A 17,296-nucleotide genomic window follows, 5' to 3' on the forward strand; every position below is an offset into this window, starting at 1 on the left:
ATTTAGGATACTGTTTTCTTCTCAACTACTGCGTTTAGTTCAGCTAATTTTTTCTTGTTTTTACTGATTTAAATCGATTTTTACTAATTAAAATTTATCTTTATTGTAACTTTATTAGGTAGAATAATCCTATAATAGAGTTTAAAACCTATACGAAGTGTTTTCTTTCCATTCGATAAACTGCATTATATTTATTTTAGTTTTGTCCTCAACAATTTATTTCATAGGTTGATGATAAAGGTCGCAAGTTGCGACAACATTTAATTGTCACAATCCTACGTATCGCAGTTTAATTGGTACATATAGGCGTCACGTAAGCTATGTGTCATCGGGATATTTTTACTATCAATTCAATATTTTTACTATGAAAATATGTAAATAAGGGAGTCGATATAAAGAAGAAAACAAATTAGAATATTAAGATTTTCCTACCTTTATTGAAACATGTACTATAGATTATATAAGTTAAATATTTTAGTATTCAATTTAAATCATGACACAAACATGCCATGTCATAATTGTGACACAACTTAAAGGTCGTATGTTGCGACCTTAGCTTAACTTATCCCCCTACAAGACCTGAAGACCACAACCAACATATACTACAATTGAGCATGGATTGGATGTGAAATCCAGTTTTGAATCTGATATACGTTGCTGAAATTTCAACATCAAATTCAGAAATTTTCAAGTATCTAAATATTTACGTTCGTACATAACAATATCTACCTTTTAGGAAAAAAGAAAAAACAAAGAAAAATAAGTCAATGTACATAAATATAAAATTCGTCCACTTGAAATTTAGAATAACGTTCATTATATAAAAGTACATCTAGTTACATACATGAAAGGGATTTATCTAATTAAATACATGAAACTATGGAAGGGTAGTTCTAACATGAAGATTACAGATGCTTCTAAAATTATTTTAAACTTTACTTGGAAGCCAATTAAAGAAAACGGAAATCCTTAAAGCTATGCTCCTATTTTGTTTTTATTTTTGTTTTTATTTTTTATTCTTATGTCAACATAAGAAGGAGAATATTAGGAGACTCTCCACACGAGAAGGGGAAAAGTTAGACTGAAATTGCTCATTATGTAGACCGAGTCACCAACTTATCTTGCACGAAAAACTTATAGCACTTTTTTCCGCAATTGCATGATAACGCTCATTGTGCACAAATGCACAATACATTGTATATTTTACAAGTGATCAAGTTAAAAGTTAGAACTACCTTTCATGTATCTAATTGATCACTTTTCGAGAAGGGCAACTCAAAGCATTCGAACAAACAACAAAATGGGTCAAAATCCTTTCACCATTTGAATAATGAGAAGAGTATTTTGGAAATTGAAAAAGAAAAAACAAACAAAAGAGACTATAGAAACTACAATTTGATTTGCAGCTCAAACAGATTGGTTGACAAGAGAAAATTACCCAATAAGAAATACTAGTCTCGTCATAATACAACAGATGATATTCTAGTCCTTTGGCAGATAGCTATTACGGATATGACCGTGGTAATCATCTAATCTCTACAAAACGCTATCTACTACTATAACCTAGCAACTCTGTAGGAGAAAGTTACAACCAAGAGGTTAAATATGAGAACAAGAGAAATAGCATTATCCAGACAAAAACTCAAAAAGCAACCTATTATGTTCACAGTACAGCTTCGGACTCCACCATCAACATAGGTTTACTGGATGGACATTTTTCACAAAAGAATCAGCAATACAAAAGGGAGAAATTTGTGTCTAGCACGGTAACCTCCTTCAGCGTATGATTGATGCAGTACAACGAAGGCTCTAAAATCTTCAAAAACTTATTTTCAGCCTGCCAATACGAAACAAAAACAAAAAATGGCAGAAACGAATGAGAAAGTTGAATTTATAATTTGGATATCAACAAAATGCTTGATAAGAAAGTGATTTATGCAAGGAGAAGAATAATCTAATAATCATAAAACAAATGTTACCCATGCAGATATTAAAGGGACAGGGCAAGGCACTAGAGAAAACTAGCACATATCAGCGAAACATTCATGGAAATGATTTCAAGCATGGTAAATTCAATACAAGGATCGTTTTCATATAGAAAATCCTAGCATGATACTACTTTTGGAGGGTTTGCATGCATATTAGAATATTGAATTTTACTAAGTTGGTGATCGCTTCGCTTTCGTCAAATTTATGGGAACTTAGGCCGGTTTGTCCAAAAATTATCTTGTTAAGAGTGATCGAATTTTGTAATATTATGGTTCACAAGTCCTCACAACACGACTTATTAGTCTTGTCCCGTCAATACACCTCTTTTACCATAATAAGTTATCTTGTAACACCCTGTGACTACCCTTGTAACGCTCCTCAAATTCTCAAAAGCATATACAACAGTTACACTCACTTTCTATATACACACAAACAAGGAGGAGAGTTATAAGCAGGGTATGAAAACGCACACTAGGCACTGAGGCGACGGGGTTAAGAGCTTTCTTTGTTCTAAGCGAGGCACATTCAAGGTAACTTTATACAATGCGCCTCACTTCAATAAGACGCACCGAAGCACAACCAAGGCGCTTCTAGGCGCAGCAAGACCCTTATCGCCTTGGTGCGCTTTGAGGTATTTTTATACATTGGTTACAAGATTAGTCATATCATTCATATGGACTATGAGAATAGCAACTTGTGGATATGAACTAATATTTTAAGAACAGCATATTACAAATTTACATGTAACGGTAGCAAAGTACCTCAGATGTGCCACAAGTGCAAAGCAAACTAGACGCTGAAAATCTACTTGTCTGAATGTCCCCTTTTACCCTTGCGGCGTGAGTGATGTCCATGAGTATTACGAGAAGGCTTCACTGACTTTTTGCTGCACCAACCAAGTCCAAGGAAAATCAAAGTTTTATTTATAAATACATCTTCATTTCGTCTGCCTTTCCTAGGTTCAAAATTAGAATAGATGAGAATTTTATACTTACCAGAACAGCGCTGAGCAGATTCTAGATAGAAGGATGACAGGAAGAGCCAAAAGAGCAGAGGCCTAAGAGGAGGGAATTACAAGAAAATTAGATCTTTTTAAAAAAAAATGTGTGCACCAGCAAACTGAGAAACAACAAGGTGAGAATGGAATTTACCATAAACCAAACCAACTCCTTTGTTGCTAGAGAGTTTGTAACCTCGTGTTGCTTCAGCTTTTCATGAACTGCAGCTTGGACCTACCCATGCATTACAAAGTGAGAATAAAAAAAAAATTGCCTAAGCATTAAGGAAAATATTGCAACTTACAACAAGGTATAAGTAGCAGCATTTACTAGTGAGCAGAATTGCGACAAAATTTCAGGTCTTGAAATTAAGAAATAATCTATCTGCCTTCAAACCCAAAAGCATGTCAAAGATGGTGACTTCCCAAGAGGCCAAGACCATATTTTCACAACTAATTTTTTTTCCTCTACAAATTTTACTGAAAACTCGCTAGCAAATATAGTAAAATAAATGGTAAGCCCAGAACACCTAGTCGGCCATGGAAATAACAACCAAGAAAAAAAGGTGGAAGAATCACGTACTCAAAAACCCCGGTTACAGTGGGCACATGTCTTGCGTAACCTTTTTTACCTTCCCCACGTTACATACTTAGGGGATGTTTGGTATCTCAATTTTTAGAGTCGGAAACGGATTCACATAACTGTTTACATTACAAGGTGTTTGGTTTGGAGTACACGATAACCGTTACCGTTATTGAGGGGTAATTGACTCCCCTACTTCGTTACTGCTCCAAAGGCCACGGTAACAATTACCGTTTCCCCTCAAAATCCTTATTGCTCTCTTCTTCTCCTTCGTTCTTCTCTCATCACTCTCTCCTTTGAGCTTACTCCCAAACTGAAACTGTAGTTGACGTGCGGGCGAGGCACTATGTGACCTCCGTATCTGCACATGAGGCGGCGGTTGTTGCGGAGGATTGATGAGGTGGATCGGAATGGATCGCCGAAGTTAGTTGCGCGTGAGCGCCGGGAGGAGTCGATTGAGTCTGCATAGTTGGCGGTGGTGAGGAGGGCGGGGTGGTGGAGATGGGCGGAGGTGGTTGTCAATGGTGGATGGGTGGGTGGGCAGGCAAACTGGGTGAGAGCAGGAGAGAGAAAGAGATGAAAATGGGGGAAAGAACACGGTTGCTTGCCTTCCTTGTAATAATTCCTCCAAAAAAATATTAAAAAATATATAAAAAGTAATTGAATTCTATTTTTCTCTATGTAAAAAGTGGGTTAGGTTTGATAAAAAACAGGTATTGGGATTTGGGGCTATAAACCGGGGGAGTATTGTGGTTCTTCATAAAAAAAATTGTTGTTCTTCAAAGGTGTTACTCCCTATTTCTTGTTAATTTGTATTTTATTATGATTTCTTACTTTATATTGTTCATATATAAATGTAGAATACCCTATAAAATATACGGAGTATTCATTTTCTTATTACTTACCAAACATTAAGTAAGGAAATCGTATATAAGTTATTCCTTTCCTATTACATACCAAACACCCAATAATGGAAATAGTTAATATTACCTTTTCCCCTTTTTATTTGTTTCCATTCCACTCCCTTTCCAACTTTCATACCAAACAACCCCTTACATTATTAGGCCCACCCAAATGCATTACCCCTTCTTTTCAACGAAAGGTTACAAAAGATTAGCATCTGTTCCAAGTCAAATGACCTTTTAGTTTCTTGGAAAAATGTCTTACAATTCTGTTGTAAGCAGTAGGGAAGTTAGTTCCCTATTGAACCTAGGCTCGAAGGGAAACAAACTTCTTTGATTACAAGGATAAGGCTAATTTCTAAAAGAACCTCATAAAAATTGCATGGACATGGTATCTTATCTAAAGTTCTGAACCCTTCTAACCCGCCATAGGTGTGACACTGTGACATGAAAGATTATTCCTTAATACACTGTTACACAAGCACACAAGAATAGCACATGTGAACTAAATAAACCAATAACTGAGAATACTCATCACAACCCAAGCTGCCACTTCTAGATGCATTGTGCCACATGAGGTAAAAATGCAATGGGCACTAAAATTTGTCCTTAGCCAATGAAGGAACAAACGGACCTCTCGTTTTTACCCTTTATTCACGAAGACCATCAAAATTTTCATAAGCTTACTGGATGGCCATCCATGAACAACTACCAAGCACATTAACATGACTTCTACTCCTGTAAACGTAATTTTCTAAAATGAGGTTATAAATATCCTTGACTTCCAATTATTGGCAAACCGCAAGAATATCACGGCTGCACAACTGCACAGGTTGATTTATAACTCTGTTCTATAGAAGTGCATTGCAAGTTCAATTATCTGCCAATCTTAATTCATACCATTTCTCGCCCATTAAGCAGGAAATTGGAACAGGAATGGATCACGAAAACCTAATTTAGTCATGACAATGCAACTTAGCATAAAGCACTAACATAGATCTAAGTATTATTTCATTAGGACTGTGAAAGCACACTATTTCCTAAGGGTCGTTCATCACATTTCATATGGTCAGCAATCTCAGACATCTATTTACCACAAAGTATGAATCCATCACATAACTTCAGTTATGAATGTCTAAGAAAATTGCTTCTCTTAATTCATCGCAAGTGGCAACCTGGCGGCTGGCAATCTGCCATTCACTCCTCCGGCCAATTAAGGAAGCTTTTCACCTTTCGTAGTACCTAGATAGCTAAGTTATATTGTTATAATGAAGACCTGAGATACCTAACAGATAAAAAATCACAATTACTAAACATACCTGATGATGATACATAGTTGCTGATTCAAGAAATTTCCCATAAACATGAATTGCCTTCTTAGTATACGGCTTCAAGGCAGTCCTTGCTTTTTCGACATGAGGCTTTGTCACAGTGGCAACATGATCAATGTATGGCTTGCTTACTTTCTTCACTTCCTGTTATCATGAGAAAACTGTCTTAGCCTACTACACTATCCAAGGACGATTAACAGGGAAAAACAAAAAAAAAGACTTAGAATACCTGATAATAAGGGTCTGCCAAGTCCTGTACTTTAATGATGTGTGGCTTCACAGCATCCCTAGATGCCTCAAATGCCTCAGCAGACTTAGCTGTCAACGTCTGAATATGCGGTTCAACATACTCTGTTACCATCACCCATTGTTCCTTCACAGCTGGGACCAATTTCTTCATAATCCAACGACCAGGTTATGAGTGTCCGAGTTAGATATAAAGTGAAAACAAATGATAATATGATGCATAGAGAAAATTCCAAAACAAGTGTTGTAGCGCATGCACAAAAATCAATCAATCGGACAGAAAATATTTATGAGAACAGACTATATTGTACATGCATGCACCGCATTAACATACATTACAATTGCCATGAACAGACTAAATCGTTTAGGTGGCTTACAGTTTTGATAGTTTCAACGTGAGGTTCTGCCCACTTTTCAGCTTGATCCTTCTTCTCCAGTGTCTGGCAAAGATATATTCAAGCAGTGAGTTGGTGAAATTTAACTTCTGAATGACTTTCTTAAAAATTACGGACTACATAACTATCTAGAACTAGCACAAAATATCGGTTTATTATAAAAGGAAAAAAAATAGCAAAATTGAATATCATGGCATTACCTTCTGAACCAAAACCTCCATAACAGGTTTTCCATGCTCATTCCACTCAATCTCTATGAAAGACTACAGCAGACAAAAGTCAGTAGTTATAACAGAGGAAATAGGTTACGTTTTATGTGCGATAAAAATAAAAGAGAAACAATGACTACAAAATTTACCCACGAACGAAGCACATGATCCACGAACCATGGTGGAAGCCATGCACCATGCACCTACACATTGATAAGATCAAAGTCAACCAAACAACATTGAATTGGCTCCAAGCCTCCAAGCAGGTTATCAAACAGAAAAACCTTTTTTTAAGAAGACTTAGATGTGAACAATTCGCAGCAATTTTCTCGCCATTTATGCTAAGTTCTCTTTAGTGCATTTACAAGAACACGAAAATACCAATCAGATCCTTAAAGTGGATACATCTTAGAGATTCTTCCACAAAGTAGCTAACAAGCTTTTAATTTCATTGTCTGTAGTGCTCAAAATCCTTCATTTATGAGGAAGACCAAGTTACTCAACCCCTTGACGAAAATATTAAAATTTCTCAACATCCTTGAGGCAACCATAAAAGAACATTGTTGTATTAAACCAGTTAGCTAGCTGTTTCGGGAACACATCTCAGTAACTTTTAGAAGCATCCTAGTAACTTATGATGCCAGAGTAACCAGATGTTTCTACGATACTATTTCTACTGTCTTCAAACTTTTTTCATGAACAGGACATAATAGGAGCCTAAAAAGGATAGAAATAGGGAAGTGCTAACTGCAAATGATAAAGGAAAACACAAAGGTTAATTTTGGAAGGAAATTATGTCACTGCCTGTATCATATAAACATCGCCTCAACCTTGGAACTGGAAAAAGAAATTACATGTATATTGATATAAGTTCCAAACCTAAATTGTGTCGTGAATACCCTTTCGTTTTACAGGGCTAAACCACAAGTTCTTCTACATGCACATAGTAAGAGAATAATGAAGTGGCTAGTGACATCCTAAACAGAAAACAATACCATATCCCTTTGAAAAGAAAGCAGGTGCACGCAACTAAGACTATCTCCATTAATCCATAGGTGCAGTCAAAGTCTAACACCAAAACCACAATTTTGCAAAAGACAAGAAAGTCCATTCTAGAGATACTTTTCCCAAAAAAAAAAAAAAACCTTCCCTTGCATCGCAGAAAAGCAAAACAACGAACCATAAGTGACCTTAGAAGCTGAAAATTTATTTTTAACTTAATTGCATCTCTGTTTTTTTTCAACAAAAAGAGACAGCACCGGTTAAGCAACAACATTCACCAAGCACCACAAAGAACAACGTCAATACAAACCTTGAATTTAAGAAAATCTGTTAGTATTACAACTAGAAAGTAAAGCAGGCTGACTGGAAACAACACAGAAGTGAATCAATCTTTACCTCCATCAACTCCTTAGTCCTTGAGGTGGCCTCCAACTTAGCCTTCATCATTTCTTCCTGATAGCATTAAAGATAAAAAGAAAGGAAGTTAACAATACGCCAAAATAAACCATACATATCCAAGAATAAATAGTAGAAGTGTCATGCATGAAGCAGTAAAAAGTACCTCTGCCACTTGAAGTGCACGCTCAAGTTTACGAATTCTGCTCTTCTGTTCATCATTTATCTTCTGTAACTGTATAATCAGACATACAGATGAACTTGAGAAAAATAATATCTACTACAAGTACAGTTTATTCAATCAACCCATCACTTAAACTAAAAACGTGAAATTTATCTCAAAGTTTGTCATCTTAAAATTCACAACAATTATTTACCAGAAAATCTACATCATGTCAAACAAGAGCAAGCCACAATGCTACATGGTCAATTTACTAAAAGAACTCTTGGATCCCTTCTGATGCACTGTTTTTTTTTCTGTCCCCATTTACATTTATGTCCTATTCTAGATAAAAGGTTTAAGAACATTAAAGGTAAATAATACATGTGCAAGCTCATGCAAACAATTAACGTTAGAAAGACGAGTCAGTTGCAATTTGCAGGATAGATGATGACATTCAACATTAAGATACATCCCGTTCCCTAAAGCATCGCCAACAAACTACAACTTTTTAACCAACACTTCCCAATACCCTAAAGCATCCTCTAGGAAATACATATAGTCATATAGCATGCAACAAGCCAATGCCACAAACAACTACGAGTAGTATCTACAGCGCTCAATGAAATCATACAGTTGTGCCTGTCAAGTTCAAAGCACAAGAGCCAAACTCATGCAATATAGTCTATGACAGAAAATCAGATACAACACATCTATAAGTAATAAAAGGGTTTAATTATTCTTTATATCTCCAAATCGCATTAAGAAAACCCCATAGAACAATCGATCATCACTTAATAACCATCTATCCAAAACCACAGTGCCATACAGTCTTCTCACAAGTATACTATGTGATTATACATGATTGTAAAAACTAATAATGTCTAAGCACAAATCCTCCACTAAACCACTAACTATGGCTTCACGTAGAAAAATCAAAGGTTCGACTGAAATCAATTATTAACTATTGCTTTATCTTTCACTGTATAATACGAGTAGTTGAAAATTAACCAAAGATGCTTGTCCTTGAAATTATGCTTGAAGCTTCTACAAAAAACACGGGTTCAACCTACTTCCCTCTAAAATCCTTTGGTCAGTTGCAGATACTTGGGGCAGACTGCAACTGTTTGGCAAAACCCAATAGATGGGTTCCGGGGGAGAACTTAAAGAGGATCGCAAAAGAATTAGCATGTTCACCACTTTGCTTGCATTAATGGCTTACCTTATCTAGTTTCGAACTCAATTCCTCAATTTTGTTCTCTGATTCTCTAGCTCGGGCTTCCAAGGGCTCCTTCTCTTTTTTCTGTCCTTCAATTTCTTTCTTCAACTTGTCAACCTATGAAGACAATAATGCAAACAAATTCCTTACTTCAGACTCTATTTCTGACTGAAAGGTCAATAGCATATCCCTTCAACAGGTACCTGCTTTTGCAACTCACTAGCCCGAGCATGAGCCTTTCCAACCCGCTCCTCAGCATCTGATGTTCCTCTTTTCTGACCCAACAGAAAATCAACAAAAAAAAGGAATCAATTCTATGCTCAAATTCTCAATATTATCCAAATTTTATTCCGGATTGTCCAAACCAACCATAACATAATTTTATACATGAACTCCAAAAAAAATAACAATTAAATATCAAACCTGAGCGGTCTCTATCTCACTTTGCAACGAAGCAACAACCTCTGACTTCTCTTGGATGACTTTCTCCAAGTCTGATATTTTCTCATCCTTTGTCTTCACATTAGCGTTGCTCTCATCAAGACGAGTTTCTACGACAAGCAAAGAGCACAAGATGATCAAATTAAGAGAAAGAAACTCAATGCACAACCCTACTTACATTACAACACTAATTATTACAAGCACGTTTACCACTTTTTGATGCAATCAATCAATCATTCATCATATCGTTACACAGCAGTTTCATCAAGGAACAGTAATAAGAATACAGAACACACTTAACACTTCAGCTAATACTTAATGAAAATCATTTTAAAAAGACTGCATTTTGGTTATTCTGCAACATTCCAAACACAATTTCACATCGATTTAGACATTTTAAGGTAATCTACAATCTGTACCCCTAATTTCGCTAAACAACAGCAAATCTAGCCCCCCAAAAAAATAATCAAAAACTGAAACAACAGTCAAATAACAAATCAAATCAAGCATAAAGCTAACATGCAAATGTTACATCAAAGCTTAAACAACCACTCAAAATCAAAGTAAATAAATAGAAATGATAACGCATAGAACAATCATTACATCATTGATATCAATTATAACAGAAAAAAAGAGAAAAAAAGCTAACCAAGAAGTTGGATCTTGGACTTAAGCTGGTCGAATTCAAGCTTAAGAGAGGAAGAATCCTCCGATCGAACTTCCTCAATAAGTTCCGAATTTCCAGAATCTGCAATTACGCCGCTGAAAATCAACGAACATAGCAGAAAAATCGACAAGAATGCGAGCTTGGAATTCGCCATTGAAAAGAGAAAAGGAAGAAGAAAAAAAAGGAGAGAGAAAATGAGAGATTTCAAAGCATAAGAAGAGAGCGAGCTTCGGAACCCCCGAAGAAGAAGAAGGGGAGTAGGAGACGTGGTGCAATGAGAAATAAATTAATGTTCTTTTTTCCTTTTATTTATTACTCATTCTTTTTTAGGAAATTAAGAAGACGTGTGTATAATTTGTATGGACTGTTTTATGTTAAGGTATGCGATGTGTTTCTCACATTTTGCATACAAACACGTGTGGTCCGTGCACTGCCCGGATTATTACTTACAATAATTAAAGTTCACGATTTTTCTTCAGCTCAATATTTGATCAAAATATATGTAGTCTATAAAAAAAATTCATTGCGTCCATCAACAATACATGTACACTACGTAATTTCTTATGCCAAGTAAATGTAACTACATAAGTTTATGTGCCACGTGGCGCTCTATTTGTGAGTATCCATTTCACGTAAACTTCATATATTTAAAAATTTAGAAATGAAGCATGTATAAGACTCGAATCCGCAACCTCACTTCTAAACAATGAAATATTTACCATTGAGCTATAACACATTACATGCTATCATTGTAAAAAAAATATACTAATAAATGTAATAAAAAGGAATTGATTAATAATATTTTCAAAATACGAAGTAAGAATAATATAAATGTTACTAATGCAGTAACATGGGGCACGCCCGGGCCTAGAACTAGTAAATGATACAAAATGTGCGTTGGCAAACGTAAAAAATATAAATTGGAACACCACTATGAAATGGATGCAGTATACATTTATAACTATTACATTGACAAGTTAGTTAGTTTTTTTTTTATGAATGACTCAAAAGGGCAATATAAATTACAAATGAGGCGATGAGATTCGAACTTAAAATTTATCGTACCCAAACCCTCAATGTTAAACATTACGGAGTACGTCAAGACTCAAAAAAGTCAATCTCGCAAGGTCGATTATAAGATTTTGATTTTTATTATTTTTATTTTATTTGTATTTTTATGTGTGAATGTGTGATGTATGGAGTGCAAAGTGTGTGGGGTATTTAATTTAATGATTAAATAAATATGGTGATGGTTGGGGAGAAAAATCAAATCAAAGACAAAGAAAAAGAGGTATAGGTGGTAGTTGGAGATAGAATCTTAAGAAAGGTTTTATTGTTGAATCTACCTTTATTTTGTTTGGTTTTATATTTACCAATTTGATCTTTTTTTCTACACAAAACAAAAATAAAAAGGGTATTCAAAAGCCTACTAAAGTTGATATGTTATGTGTAAAGACTTCTAATAATATCGCTTTATGCCTTTAAAATTTTAATTAGATCAAGGGTCCTTGTTAAGTATTGTTTGGGATGATTCATTTGTTTGATGTTTGGAGTTAGCCGTTACAATTTGAGAAATGTAAAGGTGTTTTAGGCTTTTAGCAACAATGGGTAGATTTATTATCTAAACTAATATTTTAAAACACAATGATTTTCTTGCTACGTGTCATCTTCTTACTTTTATATGTTTTTTTTTGTTCTTTTTGTTAATTATTCTATTTATCCTTCAAATTCTCATTTTATTTATTAAAAAAAAAAAAAGTTGAATATCTTGCATGACTCTCCATGTACTTTAATTAATTTTATTTTGTACAATTCATCGATGGTGGAATAATTGATTAGTTCAGTGCTCTTTTAATTTTTATATAGCATACACAATTGTGTTGATTTAATAAAAATATATAACCTGTGCGTTGCACGGGTTAAAACTAGTCATGATTTTAAAGAAGCTTTAAGTTTTTTTGGAAAAAAATTGGTTGACATTAATTAATTGGAGAATGCTATGGTATAATATTAATGATAAAAAATAAAAATACATACGAAGTATGTGTCAGTGTCTTTACAATTCTTTGTACCAGAAAATAGTTTTTTAAAAAAATATCGGAAAAGTTTACAATTTATTACAAGATTTTCAGGCTTTGTATCATCAAAATGGCGTCATTTTTTTACTAGGCTGAAAAAATAAAAAATAAAAAATAAATAGTACTCCGTAAGAAGTAAGACCATTATGCCACCAATGGATAATTGGGGTAAGGGTTGGGGACGGGGGTTCCATCATTTGCATCATTGACAATTTGACATCATTAATTAGATATAAAGATTTCAACTTGATAGCTTTGTCCAAATACTTAAATGTTAAAACCTTTTATAAAGTAAGTTTAGGCATATGTTTTGCTTCTTCTTTGCATTGTTTCTATCTAACTTTGAGACGATGGTATACAAAGAGATGACTTTGACTAAAAGTCATATAATTTCAAGAATAATATCAATTTGTAGTAGGATTGTTTTTTCTCCTAATTTGTTTCGCACAATTTTAGTTTCGTAGATCAATAAACTTACGTGGTAATTCTTTTTCAATATAGTCAGTACATAGCTCTTTCATTTAGATTCTCAATAAAGTGATAAACTAATTAAACATGACGGAGTTTTAATATAGTCTCCACCTTCAAACATATGAAAGGAAAAAAGCTTCACCTAACTTTTACATCTATATTAGAGATGATCATTGGTCAGGACTCAGAAGGACTAAATTACACATAATGTGATGGTAATGTTCTTTCTATATTTAACTTGATGAGTATTTTTGGATCACACCAAGTTGAGAAAAAACGAAAAAAACAAAATCGATATATTTGGGGATGGAGTAGATTTTCAGGACAATGAGTAAAGTATAAAGCTTGCCTCTTTTTTGTGTCTAAAAATGTATACAGGTACGAAATTAGTGTTTATGATTGACGGTAAATGCAAATAGATTATTCGTCCCTCGTCAATTCATCGTGACGACAATTCTCGCCAATTCATCGTGACGACAAATCTCGCCCCTGAGGTTTCATAGTGAAATTAAGAGAAGAATTACCAAGAAGATATGGACAATGTACATTTACATCATAATCACTACATATATTGATCATAAATTATTATTTTTGTGAGAGGAAATTATCGTCTTCTCATTAAGACCAATTTTACAGTTAGAGGAACAACTGGGGATAGCATCTATTGCAAAACGTATTAATACGAGATTTCGTATATTAAATGGTTAAGGAACATCATATCCAAAGGGGTAGGTTCTTGGGTAGGTTCTCCCCACACAACCTTCACACACAAGGTTCTTTTCACCTTTGTCAATTGTTTGTTCTGTCGTTTATGTGAACATGTTTACCACAAAATCCAACAAAGTCATCAAAGTAAGAGAAACCATTCTAAATTTCTACGGTAAAAAGTTTCAGCATAACATTCACATAAATGTAGGGGATGCTTGGTACGAAGAATTCTAGACTCGAAAACGAAATTAAGTAACGGTTTACGTTAAAACTTGTTTGGTATAAAGTGTTGGTAATCGTCACCGTTTTTTCGAGGGAAATTAATTTCCTTACTTTGTTTCTACTGTAAACCCTGCAGTAACCGTTACCATTTCCTCTTCAAACAAGTTCGTCGCCTCCATTTATGTCCCTCTCATTCCCTCTCTTCCCCCCCCCCCTCTCCATCTATCTGTTGAATTTTGCCTCCTCTCCGCCGATCTCACAAGTAATTCACTTCATCAATTTTCCGATCAACATCTGGTTCTCATTGCCGGATCATTTACAACGATACTATTTATCGACTATTCTTCACAATTTCTTTGATTATTGTTTCACTTTTTGATTTATTAGATGAGAATCTATGAAAATTTCTGCATTTAGAGAAGTTTGTTAGCTATGATTTGTTAAATTAATCATAATTTTTAGATTTTGGCGATTAATTAGTAAAGATGAGTGCAACACAACCTTCTTCTTCATCTTTACTCATTAATCATAATGTTTGTTGATTAATCTTCACAGATGAGTGCACCTTCGTCTTCATCTTCTTCAATTTGGCGATTGATTAGAAACTCCAACACCTTCGTCTTCACCTTCTTCCTCGAATTGAACTACTACTACTCCTCCTACTCCAACTGTTCGATTTACTTTTATCAAACACGGAATCAATCGGCTATTTTGGGTTTTTAGTTGATGGTATTATTTTGGCCTTGATTAGGATGTAATTTGCAGGATAATAGGACAGTTAGGGTTGATACCTTCTCTTCCGTCAAATTAATTTGTGTGTGGTACTTGATTTATGAGCATACTTGCTTTATTTAAGTAATTTCGTAAACCTGGTATTTTCACCAGCCTGATGGTATTTTATTTCTTATGTTATGCTATAATGTTTTATATAGGGGATTTTGGTCCGGAGTATATAGAGATGTTCCATACAATACTACCCAAGAGATTTATTTAGTAATACACCCCCTTAAAGGTTTGAATGCAAGGACTTTACATAACAAGTCTATTTTGAATGCAAGTAGACATGTTGTAAATTGTGACGTTCTATGAAATACTACATTCAGGTTCGCAAGAGAATAAAGAGCAGGAATAGTTTCACACTTTCACGTATAAAATAGCCCAAGGGCTACTGGCCTACCGTAGCATTGTTATAAATAATCAAATGAATCTGAAAACTAAATTAAACTGGGTAAAAAAATGTAAGAATTTCAAGTATAAATTCATGTTACGCAGATCACTGGGACGATTAATGCAAGAAAATACTGAAGTGACCTTCCAATATGGCTAAACAAGTCTATCAACCACCATACATATGATATGACAACTAAATTAATTGTTCAAGCCTTAACTATATCTTCAACAAAAATATGCAGGCAGTAAAACAAAACTGAACCACAACACAATTAGAAGAGTGAGGTTCCCTTTCCCTTCTTGTCTCCACCAATCTCAAAGTGCTTGCAACGCTGCAAAAACAATACCATAGATATACACAGTCAGGAAAAACAGAACTACCATACACAAATATAAGCATTGTTGAATAGTGTAGCCAAACATAAACCTTAATGGGGTGCTGGGATACATGCTTGCATGACTGGCACTGTAGCCTCAAGACAATCTTCTTGGTAGTCTTGGCCTGTTGAGCAACAACAAACACTAGATCCGTCAAAACACAGTGCTGAACAAAGACATTCGAGCTGCAAAAGTAACACACATCACTGTGCTTTTACCTTCTTGTGAAAGACGGGCTTAGTCTGACCACCATATCCTGATTGTTTGCGATCATAACGTCTCTTTCCTTGGGCAGCCAAACTGTCCTTACCCTTCTTGTATTGAGTCACCTTGTGCTGGGTGTGCTTCCTGCATTCCTTGTTCTTGCAGTAGGTCTTCTTCACTTTCGGAACGTTCACCTGTCATCAGAATACATGCAAATCAGACAGAATTTCAACAATTTACACCAGCACATGAAAAAAATACTAATTGTAAGCATAATTAGTAATTTAGTAGGACTACTAATCGAACAGCACTACCAATCAAAGAACTCAACCCCAACCAAGGGAAAGGGTTTGTTGATCCGGCAAAGAAAGTCAATAGTCATTAGGGAAGTCTTGGGAAGAACGCAGCATACCACAGTCAAGGTTATTTCGGCTAACTATACTATATCTAATACTCCGTATGATCTCATCTACTTTGTCTTTCCCCTAACGAAGCTCGTTCTACGTCAATCTCTTGAATTTTTGTAACTGGAAGTAGACGATGCAGTTCGGATCAACAATCATACGACGGGAAAAGGAAAAGCACTTTCAAGAGAAAACTACATAAGCCACTCCTAATAGTCCTAATCTAAACAGACGAACTTCCGGCAACAAATGGATAGTGTACTCAGAAAACTACGAAGTAGATTATTTCACTCGTGCAAGTCAATACATCTTCATGAAAATTTATGTAGGATTGTTCTTAATAGATAGATTATTCTTGCCAACTGTCTTGTGTATTAATACTTGGAACAAATTGTACCAACAGATAATAATGGACAGCGTGCATTAGCTACGCCTATACACACCTTGTTAACAATATCACATTCTAACCCATAATTTTATTCCAAAAGGCTAAGATACACTAACACGTCTTACCGGAGTCATTGCATTAGGGGGAAAACCGCATATTCTTTAGGAAGTGTAGAAACCGAATCATTTCAAAATTCAAACAAAGGAACAAGTTTAATATCCCAATTTTTATAATATACAGCTCCTAATTGAAGTTACAAACCCTAAAATTTATTCAAAATCCGAACAAATTGAACCTCGCATTAGCTCCATCTCATAAAATCCAACAAACCAATAGTTTCTACCTTAGAAATTGACAAGAATTTCACTGAGAAGTGAAAAAAATAACTAGAATAAACAATCAATAAAATACCGACAAAAAAAATTAAAAAAGAAGAAAAACATTCACTGTAGACAAAAACGAAAAGCGAGATTAACAGGAGCAGATGAACAGCTACCAATCAGAGGAAAAAAGAGAGAAGACGTACCATTGTTGCAGGCGGCAGGGAGATCTGGTTTTGATAAACCCTACAAATGAAGAAGACGACTCAAAACAAGAAATTAGGGTAGCATTTTCTTATTTATATGAAAGCAGTTCAGGGTTTCTGTGATTGGATATTGAAATTGGGCCGGGCTTATGTGGATTAGTATGTTTGCGATCGGAATGGGCTACATTCATTCCTTTTTATCTGTTTTTG

General features: G+C 34.9%; 2 protein-coding genes across 2 annotated transcripts; both read right to left on the minus strand.

The window, feature by feature from the left end:
• Positions 1-1,420: 1,420 nt before the first annotated feature.
• Positions 1,421-10,820, minus strand: LOC110783903 (uncharacterized). Its single transcript, XM_021988286.2, has 15 exons — positions 10,520-10,820; positions 9,853-9,980; positions 9,633-9,704; positions 9,433-9,546; positions 8,217-8,285; positions 8,051-8,107; positions 6,802-6,855; positions 6,644-6,706; positions 6,426-6,488; positions 6,032-6,196; positions 5,791-5,946; positions 3,141-3,221; positions 2,985-3,046; positions 2,751-2,875; positions 1,421-1,837 (listed from the first exon to the last, which is right to left on the minus strand). Exons 1-14 carry the CDS (start codon positions 10,689-10,691, stop codon positions 2,794-2,796), a joined length of 1,338 nt encoding a protein of 445 aa, XP_021843978.2. The 5' UTR covers positions 10,692-10,820; the 3' UTR covers positions 1,421-1,837; positions 2,751-2,793.
• Positions 10,821-15,305: 4,485 nt separating this feature from the next.
• Positions 15,306-17,244, minus strand: LOC110783902 (60S ribosomal protein L44). Its single transcript, XM_021988285.2, has 4 exons — positions 17,087-17,244; positions 15,783-15,962; positions 15,614-15,688; positions 15,306-15,518 (listed from the first exon to the last, which is right to left on the minus strand). Exons 1-4 carry the CDS (start codon positions 17,087-17,089, stop codon positions 15,459-15,461), a joined length of 318 nt encoding a protein of 105 aa, XP_021843977.1. The 5' UTR covers positions 17,090-17,244; the 3' UTR covers positions 15,306-15,458.
• Positions 17,245-17,296: the final 52 nt, after the last annotated feature.

This window comes from Spinacia oleracea, chromosome 1 (assembly GCF_020520425.1).
Source record: "Spinacia oleracea cultivar Varoflay chromosome 1, BTI_SOV_V1, whole genome shotgun sequence".
Taxonomy (NCBI): Eukaryota; Viridiplantae; Streptophyta; class Magnoliopsida; order Caryophyllales; family Amaranthaceae; genus Spinacia; species Spinacia oleracea.

Bases quoted from the DNA above. Each gene is read 5' to 3' on its own strand.
- LOC110783903 (XM_021988286.2), bottom strand. From the start codon at position 10,691: ATGGCGAATTCCAAGCTCGCATTCTTGTCGATTTTTCTGCTATGTTCG. The intron at 6,856-8,050 runs GTAAAGATTGAT...ATCAATGTGTAG, and splicing joins GGACTAAGGAGTTGATGGAG to GTGCATGGTGCATGGCTTCC. The intron at 6,489-6,643 runs GTAATGCCATGA...TATCTTTGCCAG, and splicing joins TGGAGGTTTTGGTTCAGAAG to ACACTGGAGAAGAAGGATCA.
- LOC110783902 (XM_021988285.2), bottom strand. The intron at 15,689-15,782 runs GTAAAAGCACAG...GTTGCTCAACAG, and splicing joins AGCCCGTCTTTCACAAGAAG to GCCAAGACTACCAAGAAGAT. The intron at 15,519-15,613 runs GTTTATGTTTGG...TTGTTTTTGCAG, and splicing joins TATCCCAGCACCCCATTAAG to CGTTGCAAGCACTTTGAGAT.